Genomic DNA, 19,197 nt, shown 5'->3' with positions numbered 1-19,197 from the left:
CTTGCGGTCGCCCGGACGGTTGGGGAGCTGGTGGTAGGCGGATTTGAGGTCCACCGTGGAAAAGACCATGTATTGTGCGATCTGATTGACCAAATCAGATATGCGGGAGAGAAGGGTACGCATCGAGCTGCAAATACCTGTTGAATGTCTGACTATAATCGATGACCATCCTGTGCTTCTCCCCGGTCTTTACAACCACTACTTGAGCTCTCCAGGGGCTGTTGCTAGCCTCAATAATACCTTCCTTCAGTAACCGCTGGACTTCCGACCTAATGAAGGTCCGGTCCTGGGCACTGTACCGTCTGCTCCTGGTGGCGACGGGTTTGCAATCCAGGGTGAGGTTCGCAAAAAGGGAAGGCGGGTCGACCTTAAGGGTCGCGAGGCTGCAGACAGTGAGGGGGTGGTATAGGGCCGCCGAATTTAAAGGTTAAACTCTGGAGGTTGCATTGGAAGTCCAATCCCAGGAGCGTGGCAGCACAGAGGTGAGGGAGGATGTAGAGTCGGAAATGTTTTAATTCTCTTCCCTGGACCGTGTGGTTCGCTACGCAGAACCCCTTGATCTCTACAGAGTGAGACCCGGAGGCCAGGGAGATTCTTTGGTTAACTGGGTGTATGGGAAGAGAACAGCGCCTTACCGTGTTGGGGTGTATGAAGCTCTCTGTGCTCCCGGAGTCGATCAGGCAGGATGTTTTGCGCCCGTTGATGAGCACGGTCATCGTTGCGGTCAAGAGCGTTCGGGGCCGAGACTGGTCCAGGGTCACCGAGGCGATTTGTGGTAAAAGTTGAAGATTTTCCTCGGGCGGTGTGTAGTCATCCGAATCGGGGTCCTGAGACTCCAGCCAAGATGGCGGCGCCCACGGGTCGCACATGGCTGGGGGTGGGCAAGATGGCGGCGCCCACGCATCGCACGTGGTCCCTGGGGAACAAGATGGCGGCGCCCGGGGCCCGCACATGGCCCGGGAAAATGAAGATGGCGGCGCCCGCGGCCCGCTCATGGCCCGTGGAGAGAGTTGTGGTGGCGGACCCAGTTCGCCCCTGGAGACAGCGGCGACCGCCCTGGCCTGGCATACCGCCACAAAATGGCTCTTTTTGCCACAAGCTTTGCAGGTGGAGGAGCGGGACGGGCAGCGCTGCCGGGGGTGCTTGGCTTGCCTGCAAAAATAACAGCGGGGCCCTCTGGGGTTTCCTGGTAGCCACGCGGCACAAGCTTGTGGGGGGATGCATCGGGGTCGGCCGTGGGTGGGTGCCACGCTGTCCAAGGGGCTGCCGCGCGGTCGGGGACGTCCGCGCGGGCGTTTCGGGAGGCCACATCTAGGGAGCTAGCAAGGGCCTGTGCCTCCTTGAGGCCTAGTGTCTCTTTCTCCAGCAGCCGCTGACGGATTTGGGAGGACAGCATACCTGCAACGAATGCGACCCGGATTAAAAGTTCTGTGTGGTCGCTGGCTGAAACTTGCGGGCAGTCACAGTTCCTACCTAGTACCAGGAGCGCGCGGTAGAATTCATCCAGCGATTTCCCCCAGGATTTGTCGCCTTGTCGCTAGCAGATGGCGGGCGTAAACCTGGTTTACTGGGCGAATGTAGTGTCCTTTCAACAGGGCCATCACGGCCTCGAAATCGTCCGCATCCTCGATGAGGGTGTAGATCTCTGGGCTCACCCTCGAGTGGAGAACTTGCATCTTCTGGTCCTCTGTGGGTGCAGTCGTGGCCGTCCTGAGGTACCCGTTGAAGCACGCCAGCCAGTGTTTGAAGGTTGACGCTGAGTTTGCCGCGTGGGGGCTGAGTTGCTGACACTCCGGCTTGATTCGGAGCTCCATTCTTTAAAATCTAGTCCAATAAATTAATGTTCGATCAATGACTCCAGAAGCGAAATTGGAGACAATTGAAGGCTTTATTGGGCTAGATGTTTCCCCCAGCAGCGCAGGTACAGAATGCGGCTGCTAGGGAGACACAGACTCTTATACTCCGCCTTACTGGGCGGAACCAGCAGGCAGGCTGCACCAATGATCTTCCTGTCTCAGGTACCTCCCACACCAATGATCTTACAGCCTCAGCCTAGGTACCGTAATACCCCTAATACAGACTACCACAATAACATCATAATTTCAATAAAAAGTTAGGTTTCGGGATGATAAGTCAGTGCTTTTTGCTTATGCTATCTGCTTGTGCTGTGAAATTGTTATTCTAACTTAAACTGAGCAGTTTCTATTTACTGTACAAATTTGATTTGAATTGTTAATGTATCTTGAATTCAACCTATCTGTAATTGCGAGAGGCAATCATTTCGAAAAAGCTTCCCGCAGGGCTCAGTTGACAACATTTTAATCATCTGTAAAAAAAGCCAATCATCAGTAGACACATCAAATTAGGGTTAGGGTTAGGGTTAGTTGACATTAAACCCCAATTTAAGTTCAGTCTCAAGGTCTGTTCAAATAGTATATGTTCGGCGACATAGAAATACACTAACGAAAAGAGCAGAACTTAACACCTGGTGCGTCAAAGGGCAACTAGGGACAGGGAATAGATGGGGACGGGGAAGGGAACAATGGGGACGGCAATACCAGATCAACGGGAAATATATTGACAGAAATAAAAATGGGGTTTAAGTGGAGGAAGAGAGCTCACAGTCTGAAGTTGTTGAACAATGTTAAGTCCGGAAGGCTGTAACGTGCCTAAATGGAAGATGAGGTGACGATCCTCCAGTTTGCGTTGGATTTTCACTGGAACAGTGCAGCAGGCCGAGAACGGACATGTGGACATGAGGGCAGGCGAGGTGTTTGGGGAATGCACAGACCTGTTGGACCAAATGAGCTGATTCCCTGCTATATGTTCAATGTAAACTGTAATCTTACATACCTGTATGAAGCTCATCCTTTGCAATGGAACATATTAATATCATCTTTAAATTTGCTAATGTGCCCTCAAACATTACTCACACAATGTACGTCTTTCTTCCTAGTATATCATATCAGGATCACTGGTGGTTGACATTATAAACACATCAAATGCCCACCTTGTAAGTATTTTGAACCTTTATTCCCAGGCCCGTGGCCCTCACTGTTATTTGTTTTCTGGGTCCTATCTGGGAGAAGGCGGCATTCCTGAATTTTCTCAGTAATGGTTTACAAGATCAGGGGCGGGATTGTCTCCCCCTCCCCCCCGCCGGGCGGGAGAATCGCCGGGGCGCCGTGCGCGTCGCACCGCCCCGACCGCCGCTCGCGGCGATTCTCCCGCCCGGATGGTCCGAGCAGCCGGCGAAAAAAATGACAGTTCTGCCTGCGCCGTTCTAACCTGCTCTCGGGCCGGCGGGACCTGGGGCTTCAAGGGCCGGGAGCGGCCTGTGGGGGCGGGGAGAGGGGTTCCAGCCCCGGGGAGGCCCTCCGGAGTGGCCTGGCCTGCGATCGGGACCCAGCGGTCGACGGGCCGTCCTCTCTGTCGGCGGGCCTCCTTTCTTCCGCCGGCGAGCCCGGATTCATGCGCCATTTTTGTGCGGGGCGGCCTGGGGGAGGACAGCCACCGCGCATGCGTGAGTTGGCGCCGGCCCAACTGCGCATGCGCGGGACCCAAGGCGTCAAAGACCCAAAGGTCTTTTACGCGGCGCCGGGTCTCTTGATGCCGAGGCCCCGCCCCCGTAAATCACGCGACCCCCTGCCAGCCCCACTGAGGCCCCAGAATGGAGGTCTGGGAACGGGCGCCGACGCCGGAGTAAAACACTCCGGTTTTTACTCCGGCGTCGGCACTTAGACTCCCGTTGGGAGAATCCCGTCCCAGGTATCTAGCTGGAAGCCTGCTGGGGGCGTTAGAGGAGTCAGCCGTGTTGTTGTGGGGCTGGTGTCACACACTGTGTACAGACTCTGCCGCAGCTTGGCAAGGGTGGAGGGTGGCATAGGATGAGGGAGGGCTAGGGCGAAAGGCAACATTGGTAGCTCCTTTTCTCGGGAAGGCAAACACCATCCTCAGATGGGATTTGAGGATTTGGGGACCACAGAGTAACGTGTGTTTACATTCCTTGCAGAAACAAGTGATATTACTGATGCACATAGTCAGCAGTATCGCAGCGTTGATTGGCACAGCAGCTTACTTTGTTTCCCTCTACCTGATGCCACCCCTGAACACCAATTTCTTTTACGTGAGTATCTCTTCCATTGTGGGCAAAAGTGCAGCCGGGGCGGGAGCAAAGGAATTGCCTCAGGATGGGACAGAGAAAGTGCACAGGGTGGAAGGGGCAGGACATGGAGAGAGGATGCGGTGTTCCGGATGAAGGGAGAGAGAAAGAGAGGGCTCAGGATTTGGGTGCAGTGCCCTAAACAGGTAGAGATTGCCTGGGAGAGGAGGAGAGAGGGAGGCAGTGCTCGGAGGAGAGAGAGAGAGGGGCAGTACTCGAAGGAGAGAGAGAGGGGCAGCGCTCAGAGGAGAGGGAGAGTGAGAGAGAGAGAGAGAGAGGCAGTGCTCGGAGGAGAGGAAGAGAGAGTAGTACCAGGTATTGCGGTACCTAAGAGGCTGATGACCATTGGTTAGACCCAGGAGTCTACCATTGTCTGTTGTTACGTAGCTCCGCCCTGTCAGGCGGAGTATAAGAGATGGTGCCGTCCCAGCAGCCTTCACTTTCTGTATCGAAGCTGCTGGGGGAAGGTTCTAGTAGATTAAAGCCTTCAGTTATGAAATCACTTTGTCTTGAGTGTAATTGATCGCGCATCAATTTAATCTACTAGACTTAAGCTGGGAGGATGGATCTCCGAATCAAACCGGAGTGCCTTCAACTCAGCCCCCACGCAGAGAACTCGGCGGCGATATTTAAACACTGGCTGGCGTGCTTTAAAGGCCACCTGGAGACGGCAAAGCCCTGGGGAATCGTTGGAAGATTTCTACCGGGCGCTACTGGTGCTGGGAGGCGAGGGAGAGGGGCAGTGCTCGGAGGCGAGGGAGAGAGAGGGGCAGTGCTCGGAGGGGAGAGAGAGAGAGAGAGAAAAAGAGGCAGTGCTCGGAGGGGAGAGAGAGAGAGAGAGAAAAAGAGGCAGTGCTCGGAGGTGAGAGAGAGAGAGAGAGAGAGGGGCAGTGCTCGGAGGTGAGGGAGAGAGAGGGGCAGTGCTCGGAGGCGAGGGAGAGAGAGGGGCAGTGCTCGGAGGCGAGGAAGAGAGAGACGCAGTGCTCGGAGGCGAGGGAGAGAGAGAGAGAGAGGCAGTGCTCGGAGGAGAGAGAGAGAGAGAGAGAGGGGCAGTGCTCGGAGGCGAGGGAGAGAGAGGGACAGTGCTCGGAGGTGAGGGAGAGAGAGAGAGAGAGGCAGTGCTCGGAGGGGAGAGAGAGAGAGAGAAAGAGGCAGTGCTCGGAGGGGAGAGAGAGAGAGAGAGAGAGGGGCAGTGCTCGGAGGCGAGGGAGAGAGAGGGACAGTGCTCGGAGGTGAGGGAGAGAGAGAGAGAGAGGCAGTGCTCGGAGGGGAGAGAGAGAGAGAGAAAGAGGCAGTGCTCGGAGGGGAGAGAGAGAGAGAGAGGGGCAGTGCTCGGAGGCGAGGGAGAGAGAGGGGCAATGCTCGGAGGCGAGGAAGAGAGAGACGCAGTGCTCGGAGGCGAGGGAGAGAGAGAGAGAGGCAGTGCTCGGAGGGGAGAGAGAGAGAGAGAAAGAGGCAGTGCTCGGAGGGGAGAGAGAGAGGGGCAGTGCTCGGAGGCGAGGGAGAGAGAGGGACAGTGCTCGGAGGTGAGGGAGAGAGAGGGAGAGAGGCAGTGCTCGGAGGGGAGAGAGAGAGAGAGAGAAAGAGGCAGTGCTCGGAGGGGAGAGAGGGGCAGTGCTCGGAGGCGAGGGAGAGAGAGGGACAGTGCTCGGAGGTGAGGGAAAGAGAGAGAGAGAGAGACGCAGTGCTCGGAGGTGAGGGAGAGAGAGAGAGAGACGCAGTGCTCGGAGGAGAGAGAGAGACGCAGTGCTCGGAGGAGAGAGAGAAAGAGAATTTGAGGCACGATCAATTTGGCTGAAGACGAAGTTGAATCCAAACTGAGGCTTTATTAGTATCTGAAGTGTGGCCTCCCACAGCAGCTGCCGAAATGGCTGCGAGCTGGAGGCCACGCATATTTATACCCCGTCTCCTCGGCGGAGCTAGCTGGCAGGGCCCAGGTGAACCTGTAGTGCAGGTTCTACCGTACAACCCTTAATATAGGAACACAGTGGTTTAACCACAGAGAGGCAGTGCTCGGAGGAGAGAGAGAGGGGCAGTGCTTGAAGGAGAGAGAGAGAGGGGCAGTGCTCGGAGGAGAGAGAGAGAGGGGGGCAGTGCTCGGAGGAGAGAGAGAGGGGCAGTGCTCGGAGGAGAGAGGGGCAGTGCTCGGAGGAGAGAGGGGCAGTGCTCGGAGGAGAGAGAGAGGGGCAGTGCTCGGAGGAGAGAGAGAGGGGCAGTGCTCGGAGGAGAGAGGGGCAGTGCTCGGAAGAGAGAGAGAGGGGCAGTGCTCGGAGGAGAGAGAGAGGGGCAGTGCTCGGAGGAGAGGGAGAGAGTGTGAGAGAGGCAGTGCTCGGAGGAGAGGGAGAGAGAGTGAGAGAGGCAGTGCTCGGAGGAGCGGGAGAGTGAGTGAGAGAGGCAGTGCTCGGAGCAGAGAGAGAGAGAGAGGCGGTGCTCGGAGGAGAGGGAGAGAGAGTGAGAGAGGCAGTGCTCGGAGGAGAGGGAGAGAGAGTGAGAGAGGCAGTGCTCGGAGCAGAGAGAGAGAGAGAGGCAGTGCTCGGAGGAGAGGGAGAGAGAGTGAGAGAGGCAGTGCTCGGAGGAGAGAGAGAGAGAGAGGCAGTGCTCGGAGGAGCGGGAGAGTGAGTGAGAGAGGCAGTGCTCGGAGGGGAGGGACAGAGAGGCAGTGCTTGGAGGAGCGGGAGAGAGAGAGAGAGAGTGGCAGTGCTCGAAGGAGAGAGAGAGAGGCAGTGCTCGGAGGAGAGGGAGAGAGAGAGAGAGAGGCAGTGTTCGGAGGAGAGGGAGAGAGAGAGAGAGAGGCAGTGTTCGGAGGGGAGGGACAGAGAGGCAGAGCTCGGTGGAGAGGGAGAGAGAGTGAGAGAGGCAGTGCTCGGAGGAGCGGGAGAGTGAGTCAGAGAGGCAGTGCTCGGAGCAGAGAGAGAGAGAGAGGCGATGCTCGGAGGAGAGGGAGAGAGAGTGAGAGAGGCAGTGCTCGGAGGAGAGAGAGAGAGCGAGAGAGTGGCAGTGCTCGGAGGAGCGTAGAGAGAGAGAGAGGCAGTGCTCGGAGGAGCGGGAGAGTGAGTCAGAGAGGCAGTGCTCGGAGCAGAGAGAGAGAGAGAGGCGATGCTCGGAGGAGAGGGAGAGAGAGTGAGAGAGGCAGTGCTCGGAGGAGAGAGAGAGAGCGAGAGAGTGGCAGTGCTCGGAGGAGCGGAGAGAGAGAGAGAGGCAGTGCTTGGAGGAGAAAGAGGCAGTACTCGGAGGAGAGAGAGAGAGCGAGGCAGTGCTCGGAGGAGAGAGGCAGTGCTCGGAGGAGAGAGAGAGAGCGAGGCAGTGCTCGGAGGAGAGAGAGAGAGCGAGGCAGTGCTCGGAGGAGAGAGGCAGTGCTCGGAGGAGAGAGAGAGAGCGAGGCAGTGCTCGAAAGAGAGAGGCAGTGCTCGGAGGAGAGAGAGAGAGAGAGAGAGTCTCGGAGGAGAGAGAGAGAGAGAGTCAGTGCTCGGAGGAGAGAGAGAGAGAGAGAGGGGGGCAGTGCTCAGAGGAGAGAGAGAGAGGCAGTGCTCGGAGGAGAGAGAGAGAGAGGCAGTGCTCGGAGGAGAAAGAGGCAGTACTCGGAGGAGAGAGAGAGTGAGGCAGTGCTTGGAGGAGAGAGGCAGTGCTCGGAGGAGAGAGAGAGAGCGAGGCAGTGCCCGGAGGAGAGAGGCAGTGCTCGGAGGAGAGAGAGAGAGCGAGGCAGTGCTCGGAGGAGAGAGAGAGAGCGAGGCAGTGCCCGGAGGAGAGAGGCAGTGCTCGGAGGAGAGAGAGAGATCGAGACAGTGCTCGGAGGAGAGAGAGAGAGCGAGGCAGTGCCCGGAGGAGAGAGGCAGTGCTCGGAGGAGAGAGAGAGAGAGGCAGTGCTCGGAGGAGAGAGGCAGTGCCCGGAGGAGAGAGACAGTGCTCGGAGGAGAGAGAGAGATCGAGACAGTGCTCGGAGGAGAGAGGCAGTGCCCGGAGGAGAGAGAGAGAGAGGCAGTGCCCGGAGGAGAGAGGCAGTGCTCGGAGGAGAGAGAGAGAGAGGCAATGCCCGGAGGAGAGAGGCAGTGCTCGGAGGAGAGAGAGAGATCGAGACAGTGCTCGGAGGAGAGAGAGAGATCGAGACAGTGCTCGGAGGAGAGAGGCAGTGTTCGGAGGAGAGGGACTTTCCTCTTTTGTGACTGGGATTGGGGCCGATATTATCTGGCAGCGGCTCCGAGAAGGGGCCACGCGCGATCTCGCAGAGACTAAAACGCTAGCGTTCTCTATGACAGTCGCCCTGCGCAACGTCCAGTCCTACGTCCCCAACTGCGCGGCCCACTCCTCATACACTTTATGGGCCCCACAGGCAGCTGCCCCAGCGGGGGCGCTACGCACCCAATACGCCTGCGCTACGCGCCAGCCAGCGAACCCCGGGGCCCCCGATGCTACTTTTGTGGCCAGCAAAAACACCCCCGCCTTTGTAAGGCCTGCGGGAAGAAGGGCCACTTCGCTGCCGTGTGCCAGGCCCGCTCAGTGGCCGCGGTCCACCCCACCCTCCCAGTCACGGACAATGGGTGCCGCTATCCTCCCCTCCTCCCCAAGCCATGTGCGAGCAATGGGCGCCGCCATCTTCTCCGCCGCACAACACGTGTGTTTCGTGGGCGCCGCCATCTTGCTCCACCCCCGCAAAGTGCGTTCCATGGGCACCGCCATTTTGTAATCCCCAGGATCTCCGGGCGCCTCCATCTTGTCTACCGCTCTCACATGGACACCAACAGAGTTCCAGGACCCCAACTCAACGGCCGCCCCATTACCCGATGACCCACCACGGCTCGCCTCCATGTCACTCGACCAGTCTCGCCCGCAGAACCTGACCAACGCATCCACCAGCGTGAATGTCAACGGCCATGTGACCTCCTGCCTACTGGACTCCGGGAGCACCGAGACCTTTATACAGTAAGGCGAATACGGTAAGGCGCTGATCCCTTAAGGTACACCCTACCAAAGTATCTCCCTGGCCTCCGGATCCCATCGCGTAGCGATCCGGGGGTACTGCACGGTCACGCTCACAGTCCAAGGCGTAGAGTTCCACGGTTTTCGCCTCTACGTCCTCCCTAACCTCTGCGCTGCACTTATCCTCGGCCTGGACTTCCAGTGCAACCTCCAGAGCCTGACCCTTAAATTCGGCGGACCCTTACCACCCCTCACTGTGTGCGGCCTCGCGACCCTAAAGGTCGATCCTCCTTCCCTCTTTGCCAATCTAACTCCAGATTGCAAACCCGTCGCCACCAGGAGCAGACGGTACAGCACCCAGGATAAGGCCTTCATCAGGTCCGGGGTCCAGCGGTTGCTTCGGGAAGGCATCACCGAGGCCAGAAACAGCTTCTGGAGAGCTCAAGTGGTCGTGGTTAAGTCTGGGGAGAAAAACCGAATGGTCGTAGACTACAGCCAGACCATCAACAGGTACACGCAGCTCGATGCGTACCCCCTCCCACACATATCTGACATGGTTAACCAGATTGCACAGTACCGGGTCTTCTCAATGGTGGACCTGAAATCCGCTTACCACCAGCTCCCCATCCGTAAATCGGACCAGCCATACACCGCCTTCGAGGCAGACGGTCGCCGAGACCACTTCCTTAGGGTCCCCTTCGGCGTCACTAACAGGGTCTCGGCCTCCCAAAGGGAGATGGACCGAATGGTCGACCGGTACGGCTTGCGGGCCACGTTTCCGTACCTAGACAATGTGACCATTTGCGGCCATGATCAGCAGGACCACGACCCCAACCTCGCTAAATTTCTCCGCACCGCCACTCTCCTCAACCTCACGTACAACAAGGAGAAGTGTGTGTTCAGCACAAACCGCTTAGCCATCCTCGGCTATGTGGTCCAGAACGGCGTTCTGGGGCCCGATCCCGACCACAAGTGCCCCCTCATGGAGCTCCCCCTTCCCCACTGCCCCAAGGCCCCCAAACGTTGCCTGGGGTTCTTTTCTTACTACGCGCAGTGGGTCCCAAACTATGCGGACAAGGCCCGCCCACTCATACAGTCCACCCATTTCCCCCTGACAGCCGAGGCCCAACAGGCCTTCGCCCGGATCAGAGCTGATATTGCCGAAGCTGGAATGCACGCTGTAGATGAAACACTTCCTTTCCAAGTAGAAAGCGACGCATCGGACGTCGCCCTTGCCGCCACCCTCAACCAGGCAGGCAGGCCAGTGGCGTTCTTTTCCCGCACATTCCATGCCTCTGAAATTCGGCACTCGCCTGTCGAAAAAGAGGCCCAGGCTATCGTTGAGGCTGTGCGGCATTGGAGGCATTACCTGGCCGGCAGGAGATTCACTCTCCTCACTGACCAACGGTCGGTAGTCTTCATGTTTAACAACACACATTAGTGATGAGCTACGTCAGTTCCTGCTCAGCAGGGGTATCGCCTCCAGCAGAACGACAAGCTACAACCCACGGGGAAACGGACAGGTAGAAAGGGAGAATGGGACGGTATGGAGGGCCGTCCAGCTGGCCCTACGCTCCAGAAATCGCCCGGCCTCCCACTGGCAAGAGGTCCTCCCTGATGCACTACATTCCATTCGCTCATTACTCTGCACTGCCACTAACAATACGTCTTTTTGCCTTCCCCAGTGATGCAACCATCAATTCACTCGAAGACACGTGGAGAAGTAAACCGTGGTTTTAATCAGCTTAGAACTGAGCCTGCCTGTGACCGTACAACACTGAAGGCGGCCCCGCAGGTCAGCAGCTCTTATACTTCCTGTAAAGGGGGTGGAGCCATGGGCAGAGCCCGTACAGGCCCCAACAAATCCCCTGTGGGTGAAGCCACACAATGGCCCATAGGTAGAGCCCACAGGGTTAATAACATAACACAGTGCACTGGTGAATTATCAGTAATTATACATTCACCACATTCACCCCCTGTTTAAAAAATGAAGTCCGGCGGGGGTGACAGGCTCATAGATTCAGTCGGTCCGGTGCCCGGATCGTACGTTGTGACCGCCGAAGCACTTGTGTTGCAGCCGCTTCGGGTGGCTGTGGAAGTGGGTCCGGAGCAGGCACAGGTGTGGACTTCATTCCTGTGGACCGGTGCGGCGGGTGGGAGGGAGCGCGGGAACCATATCGGGGTGGGGACGCTGAACATGGGATGTTGGACGGGACATAGTGTGGGGGATGAAGTAGTGGGAGTGGTGTTGGAGCCTGCGGGCGACGGGTCCCGGAGGGAGACGGTATCTTGCCGGCCATCAGGGTGTTCTATGTATGCATAGTAGCCGGCGGCGTGATCGGCGGTGCTGGGGCGGCCCCGCAATGGCTGTCTGTGTAGGTCGTACGAGTCGAGCAGCGTAGCAGATGGCGGCCAAGATGGCGGCCCCCATGGATCGCATGTGGCCGGCCGCATGGGGGAGGATGGCCAAGATGGCGGCCCCCATGAGTCACACGTGGTGTGCGGAGGCGGAGGCGGCAGACACGCTGCCACCTTGTGGGGTCTGCGGGCCTGTGGATCGGGTCTGTGAGTTCGAGTTCTTAGACCTGGCCAGGCAGACCTTGGCGAAGTGTTCTTTTCGCCCGCAGCTGCTGCAGTTCACGTTGCGGGCCGGGCAGTGCAGCCGGGGGTGTTGGGACTGGCCGCAAAAGTAGCAGGGTAGCCCCCCATGATGGGCGGGCGGCCACGCGGCACAGGCCTGGGGTAGTCTCGGGTCGGGGGGCCCACGAGGGGGTCGCGTGATCGGCCGGGAACGCAGTAAGGCTCTGAAACGCGGCCTCCAGAGAGGTAGCCAGTTTTACCGTGTCGTCCAGGTCCTGGGCCCCTGTTTCGAGCAGGCGCTGTCTCACATAGTTCGATCGGACCCCTGCCACGTAAACGTCTCGGACGGCGAGCTCCATGTGCTGAGTGGCTGTAACGGCCTGGTAATTACAGTTGCGTGCGAGGGCTTTGAGGTCGGGTAGGTAATCATCAAGCGACTCCCCGGGGCGCTGGCGGCGAGTGGTGAAGACGTGTCGCGCGTATACCTCGTTCACAGGCCGCACATAGAGGCGTTCGAGTAGTGCGAGAGCCTCTGTATAGGAAGCGGCTTTGTCGAGCTGGACACCCGTGCGTGGAGGAGGCTCCGCTTCTGTTCGTCAGTGACGGATGGCGTGATCAGAGGTGCTGGGGCGGCCCCGCAATGGCTGTCTGCGTAGATCGTACGAGTCGAGCGGCGTAGCAGATGGCAGCCAAGATGGCAGCGAGATAGGCCCTGAAGCATCGAAGCCAATGTGAAAAATTTATTTTGCCTCCGCGGCCTGTGGATCGAGTTCCAGTCTGCCAGGTTTGAGGGCTGATTCCATGGTAGTATTTTGAGCTGATTAAATTGATGCGACCATCAATTCACTCGAAGACACGTGGAGAAGTAAACCGTGGTTTTAATCAGCTTAGAACTGAGCCTGCCTGTGACCGGTACAACACTGAAGGCGGCCCCGCAGGTCAGCAGCTCTTATACTTCCTGTAAAGGGGGTGGAGCCATGGGCAGAGCCCGTACAGGCCCCAACATATCCCCCGTGGGTGAAGCCACACAATGGCCCATAGGTAGAGCCCACAGGGTTAACATAACACAGTGCACTGTTGAATTATCAGTAATTTTACATTCACCACACCCAGGAAGTCCACATCCGGGGTATCGCTCCCGACTTGGCTCACAGCTCCGGGAACCGTGCTTCTCCGTAAACATGTGCGGCTCCACAAGGTGGACCCGTTGGTGGAGAGGGTGCACCTGCTCCACGCAAACCCACAGTACGCCTACGTGGCGTTCCCCGACGGCCGCCAGGATACCGTCTCCCTCAGGGACCTAGCACCAGCAAGTTCCACCCCCACACTACCCCCGGCGCCACCCTCCCCTCCCCCGTCGCTCCCATCACCACCCCCTAGGACCGTCTGTCCTCCCCTGCCCAAGCCTGGCGATGAAGAGGATTTCGGCACGCTCCCGGAGTCAACTTCGACCACGTCTGCGCCAACATCGCCATTGCCACTTTGTCGATCTCAAAGGACTATCAAGGCACCGGACCGGCTGAACCTCTGACAGGCCCACCGGATGCTAAGAGACATTATTTTTTTGCTGCTCTGTAAATATTAAAATTTCTGATTGTATATAGTTTTCCACCACCCCCGCCGGACTCCTTTAACAAGGGGTGAATGTGGTAAACCACTGTGTTCTGATATTAGAGGTTGTACGGTAGAACCTGCACTACAGGCTCGCCTGTGGCCCCTGCATGCTAGCTGCGCCCAGGAGGCGGGGTATAAATATGCGTGGCCTCCAGCTCGCAGCCATTTCATCAGCTGTTGTGGGAGGCCACACATCTGATACGAATAAAGCCTCAGTTTGGATTCAACTTCGTCTCCAGTCAAATTGATCGTGCCTCATGTGCATCATTTCTAGGGATCAAAAGTCTATTTTTTATTCACTTTCTGATACCGTGGGTGGGCAGCACAATGTAGCACAGTGGTTAGCACAATTGCTTCACAGCTCCAGGGTCCCAGGTTCGATTCCGGCTTGGGTCACTGTCTGTGCGGAGTCTGCACATCATCCCCGTGTGTGCGTGGGTTTCCTCCGGGTGCTCCGGTTTCCTCCCACAGTCCAAAGATGTGCAGGTTAGGTGGTTTGGCCATGATAAATTGCCCTTAGTGTCCAAAATTGCCCTTAGTGTTGGGTGGGGTTACTGGGTTATGGGGATAGGGTGGAGGTGTTGACCTTGGGTCGGGTGCTCTTTCCAAGGGCCGGTGCAGACTCGATGGGCCGAATGGCCTTCTGCACTGTCAATTCTATGATATTCCCGTTGCGCAAGCCCAGAATTCCCGAATTCTCATCCGAGGTAATCAGAACTGTCTGCCAAATTTCCTGCCGTGGGTGGGACCAGAAAATTTACCCCCATGGTTCATGTATAGGATAGTAGTGTTTATCAGTGTCTGTCTCTGTGAGAGGCTTCATTGACTTGAACAGAAATGGCAGCCATCAGTGCATGACATGGTGGAGTTACATGACTATGGCAAGCTAGGTAGCACACTTCCTAAGATTGCAGACACCGACAGTCACAGAGACAGATGCAGCTCGGGTGGGTGAGAAAGTGGGCCAGCTACTGGTCAGGGATGTGTGTGATGGGGAGCGTACTTGTGAGGGAGGGAGTGTCTGATGTTTACAAATCTATTTTTGAGGTGGGATTGTTGCCCGTTGAAGGAACAGGATGACAAGGGAATGGCTGAGGGATCTCACCTTGTGTTTTACAGTTAGAGCCCTTGGTCTTGGTCTTCTTGCTGATGGCGCTGAGCTGTCTGGAATTTGTCATCGCCTCCATGATCCTGTTCCTTCACTGCACGCTTGTTGTACGTGAGCTTTACGGTAAGATGGAGCCAGTAATATTGGAGGGACTGTAATGGCGCACTAAGTTACACCCAAGATTTTTCCTCAGTTGAAATCCCTCAGCAGCCTGATGGAGTTTTCCCCTTAGAGCATGGACCAGGAGACATTTCTTCGCACAAGGGACTGTAAATCTTGTGAATTCGCTACCCCAGAGAATTGTGGAAGTATATTCGTGATGGGTTGAGAAGCTTTTGGATATTGAGCTAATTGAAAGATAATGGGAATAGGACAGGAAGACAGATCAGGCATAATTTTCAGACTGGAGACCAGTTACCAGCGGGGTACCACAGGGATCAGTGCTGGATCCTCTGCTATTTGTGATTGTTATCAATGACTTGGAGGAGGGGGCTGAAGGGTGGGTCAGCAAATTTGCTGATGACACCAGGATTGGTGGAGTAGTGGATGAGGTGGAGGGCTGTTGTAGGCTGCAAAGAGACATTGATAGGATGCAGAGCTGGGCCGAAAAATGGCAGATGGAGTTTAACCCTGATAAGTGCGAGGTGATTCATTTTGGGAGGACAAATTTGAATGCGGATTACAGGGTCAACGGCAGGGTTCTGAGGAATGTGGAAGAACAGAGAGATCTTGGGGTTCATGTCCACAGATCTCTGAAGGTTGCCACTCAAGTGGACAGAGCCGTGAAGAAGGCCTATAGTGTGTTAGCGTTTATTAACAGGGGGCTTGAGGTTAAGAGCCACGGGGTTATGCTGCAACTGTACAGGACCCTGGTGAGACCACATTTGGAGTATTGTGTGCAGTTCTGGTCACCTCACTATAGGAAGGATGTGGAAACATTGGAAAGGGTGCAAAGGGGATTTATCAGGATGCTGCCTGGTTTGGAGGATAGGTCTCATGAGGAAAGGTTGAGGGAGCTCGGGCTTTTCTCTTTGGAGCGGAGGAGTATGAAAGGCGACTTAATAGAGGTTTATAAGATGATGAGGGGGATAGATAGAGTGGACTTTCAGAGACTATTTCCTCAGGTGGATGTAGCTGTTACAAGGGGGCATAACTATAAGGTTAGGGGTGGGAGATATAGGAGGGATGTCCGAGGTAGGTTCTTTACTCAGAGAGTGGTTAGGGTGTGGAATGGACTGCCTGCTGTGATAGTGGAGTCGGACACTTTAGGAACTTTCAAGCGGTTATTGGACAGGCACATGGAGCACACCAGAATGACAGGGAGTGGGATAGCTCGATCTTGGTTTCGGACAAAGCTCGGCGCAACATCGAGGGCCGAAGGGCCTGTTCTGTGCTGTACTGTTCTATGTTCTTTATAATCCCATTATTTGGCAGAGCATGCTCAAACGGCCTAAAGGCCTTCTCCTGCTTTCCCTACTATTTCTGTAGCTCCAGCTCCTACAACCCTCCCTCTCTGTAACCTCCTCCAGACCCTACAACCTTCCCTATCTCTGTAACCTCCTCCAGTCCCTACAACCCTCCCTATCTCTGTAACCTCCTCCAGCCCCTACATCCCTCCCTATCTCTGTAACCTCCCCCAGCCCCTACAACCCTCCCTATCTCTGTAACCTCCTCCAGACCCTACAACCTTCCCTATCTCTGTAACCTCCTCCAGTCCCTACATCCCTCCCTATCTCTGTAACCTCCTCCAGCCCCTCCAACCCTCCCTATCTCTGTAACCTCCTCCAGCCCCTACAACCCTCCCTATCTCTGTAACCTCCTCCAGCCCCTACAACCCTCCCTATCTCTGTAACCTCCTCCTGACCCTACAACCCTCCCTATCTCTGTAACTCCTCCAGCCCCTACAACCCTCCCTATCTCTGTAACCTCCTCCAGCCCCTACAACCTTCCCTATATCTGTAACCTCCTCCAGCCCCTACAACCCTCCCTATGTCTGTAACCTCCTCCAGCCCCTACAACCCTCCCTATCTCTGTAACCTCCTCCAGCCCCTACAACCCTCCCTATTTCTGTAACCTCCTCCAGCCCCTACAACCCTCCCTATCTCTGTAACCTCCTCCAGCCCCTACAACCTTCCCTATATCTGTAACCTCCTCCAGCCCCTACAACCCTCCCTATCTCTGTAACCTCCTCCAGCCCCTACAACCTTCCCTATATCTGTAACCTCCTCCAGCCCCTACAACCCTCCCTATCTCTGTAACCTCCTCCAACCCCTACAACCCTCCCTATCTCTGTAACCTCCTCCAGCCCCTACAACCCTCCCTATCTCTGTAACCTCCTCCAGCCCCTACAACCCTCCCTATTTCTGTAACCTCCTCCAGCCCCTACAACCCCCCCCATCTCTGTAACTCCTCCATCCTTCATAATCCTCCAGAGCTCTGAGCTTGTCCAATTCTGGCCTCTTGCACAATCCCAATTGGAACGGCTCCATCGTTCAGCTGTTTGAACCCCTGAGCTCCTGAATTGCCTCCTGAAGTCTCTCTACCTTTCTCTCTCCTGTAGGACATTCTTTGAAATCCATATCTTTGACCAAGCTTTGGTCACCCTTTTAATATCAGGATGAAGTGTGAAACATCTTGGAATATTTTTACCGAGTTAGTTATTGATTGGCGAGCATTGTCCTGTGTTTCACAGGCTGAACTGCCTGGATATGGGAAGTTGCGAATGTGACAAGGGCATCTGGTGAAGGGAGAGGAGGTTTGGGTGAAATTGTGCTGAGGTGTACTTGTTAAGTAAAACTGTAAGTAAACTCTATATTGATTCTTTTAGCGTCAAGTTTCCACAGGAATTTAGCGGAAAGTATCCACAGGAATCTAGCAAGACACCATTGAAGTTGGGCATCGCTGGAAGAGCCAGAATGACCCACTCGGTTACCAGAGACAGACTCCAGATAATTGGTATTCGGCACTCTGCAAGGCCTTGACTTTACTCTAACAGATCTGAATGGGAGTCAGTGATCTTCATCATCTCTCCACATGGCCTCTACAATTGAAGAGAACAAGTGGAGCCCTGTTGTCTTTGTGCAGAAAGAGGAAATCCCTCACTAAGTTCCTTGCTTGTACTTGGTTTCCAGTTGCAACCAAAGGGTCTGTCCTCTTTTTTTCTTGCGCAGAAAGAATACAGCAGTGTGATACTAAGCCTTTTGAGCTTTCACCAGGTGGGGAGGCTTCTGTTCCGATAGTCTAACCAAAAGAATGTTGACTTTTACATCTAAATCAATAAAAGAAATGTTATCCACAGAAGGGTCCATACAACTTTTTCACAGCCTAAAATTGGGAGTAGCTTTCAGGTAGGGACACAGACTTGTCACTGTACTATTGCCAGTATTCATCGGGGGTTTGACAAGGTCAATGCTGAGAGGACGCTTCCTCTTGTGGGAGAGTCTAGGACCAGAGGGCAGAATATCAGAGTAAGGGGTAGCCCATTTCACACAGAGATGAGGAATTTAGTGGGCAGCATAGTTGCTTCACAGCTCCAGGGTCCCAGGTTCGATTCCCGGCTTGGGTTACTCTTATGCGGAGTCTGTATGTTCTCCCCGTGTTTGTATGGGTTTCCTCCGGGTGCTCCGGTTTCCTCCCATAGTCCAAAGATGTGCAGGTTAGGTGGATTGGCTATGCTAAATTTCCCGTAGTGTCCAAAAAAATGTTCGGTTGGGTTATGGGGATAGGGTGGAGGTGTGGGGATAGGGTGGAGGTATGGGCTTAGGGTGCTCTTTTCCAAGGGCCGGTGCAGACTCGATGGGCCGAATGGCTTTCTGCACTGTAAAAAATTCTATGAATCTGTGGAATTCTTTACCGCAGAGAGCAGTAGAGGCTGGGTCATTAAGTTCAAGGCCGAGGCAGACAGAGTTTGAGGGGGTCGAGGGTTATTGGGATAAGGTGGGAATGTGGAGTTGAGGATTATCACATCAGGTCACTCACAATCTCATTGAATGGCCGCCTTCTGCTGCTACATCTTGTGTATGTGATTGTTTCACTGGTGGGGTGGGAGATAGGATGGGGCAACCAGGAGAATGCCTCAGCTTAAATATTTATAGGCGATGGTGTAATATGTACAGGATGAGCTATTTGGGAGAAACATTCAGCGGAGCCATTCGCTTTTTCATTCACCCCTGTTCTGTCTCCGGTTACAGCAACGAATCAGTCTACCATACTGCATGGGAGGGCATCATTTGATAGTCATGTATGTGCTAGCTTTTTCATGTGTCCAAATTCTTTCACCTGCCGCTGGAAACAGTTCTACTTATTTATTCGAGATGCATGATATTTGAACACCTCGATTAAATCACCCTCCTTCACCGAAGACAATGGCATCTTCTCCATTTTAACTCCAGTCCCCTCATCCCCTGTCTCACTCCAGGAACTGCCCACTCCAAGGTTTCTGGAGTGGAAGAGCTTGGTATGAGAATAACAAGGTGAAGAAGGTTATGATGAATTCCACCAGAGAAGATCTTGAGGATTGTTAAGATGATCATTGGTGATGCCTGGATGGGACAAAAGGAATCACTGCCCAGTTTCTCACCCCAATAAAAGACAGCCTGAGATTTGTAATCCGGCCAAGAATCTTCAACACAAGAGGAGCCACAGGAAGGTCAATTTTTAAATGCAATGTTAGTACTTTAACTGACACTGAATAAAGGATTCCCCCGATACAGAAAATGATCATCACTAATGTGGCAGGAATGTTCTATGTGGAGATCGGGAGGGGAGGTAGTTATGCTGCAAACAGACCAGATGTTAAATAACGGATTGTGGCTATGAT

At 55.1% G+C, this 19,197-nt stretch overlaps 1 protein-coding gene across 7 annotated transcripts in view; it reads left to right on the top strand.

Moving 5' to 3' along the window:
• Positions 1-17,678, top strand: part of LOC140410119 (uncharacterized) — a 103,644-nt gene extending 85,966 nt beyond the window's left edge. For 6 of the 7 annotated variants that reach the window (XM_072498065.1, XM_072498062.1, XM_072498064.1 and 3 more), the window contains 4 exons: positions 2,957-3,013; positions 4,013-4,126; positions 14,390-14,501; positions 17,206-17,678. In XM_072498065.1, the coding sequence (XP_072354166.1) occupies positions 2,957-3,013; positions 4,013-4,126; positions 14,390-14,501; positions 17,206-17,267 (345 nt within the window). In that variant the 3' untranslated portion in view covers positions 17,268-17,678. The remainder of the gene's footprint in view (positions 1-2,956; positions 3,014-4,012; positions 4,127-14,389; positions 14,502-17,205) is intronic. The other variant, XM_072498068.1, reaches the window with a different exon arrangement.
• Positions 17,679-19,197: the final 1,519 nt, after the last annotated feature.

This window comes from Scyliorhinus torazame, chromosome 4 (assembly GCF_047496885.1).
Source record: "Scyliorhinus torazame isolate Kashiwa2021f chromosome 4, sScyTor2.1, whole genome shotgun sequence".
Classification (NCBI taxonomy): domain Eukaryota; kingdom Metazoa; phylum Chordata; class Chondrichthyes; order Carcharhiniformes; family Scyliorhinidae; genus Scyliorhinus; species Scyliorhinus torazame.
Note: the sequence above shows the minus strand (reverse complement) of the source record. Positions and strands in the feature narration are given on the sequence as shown.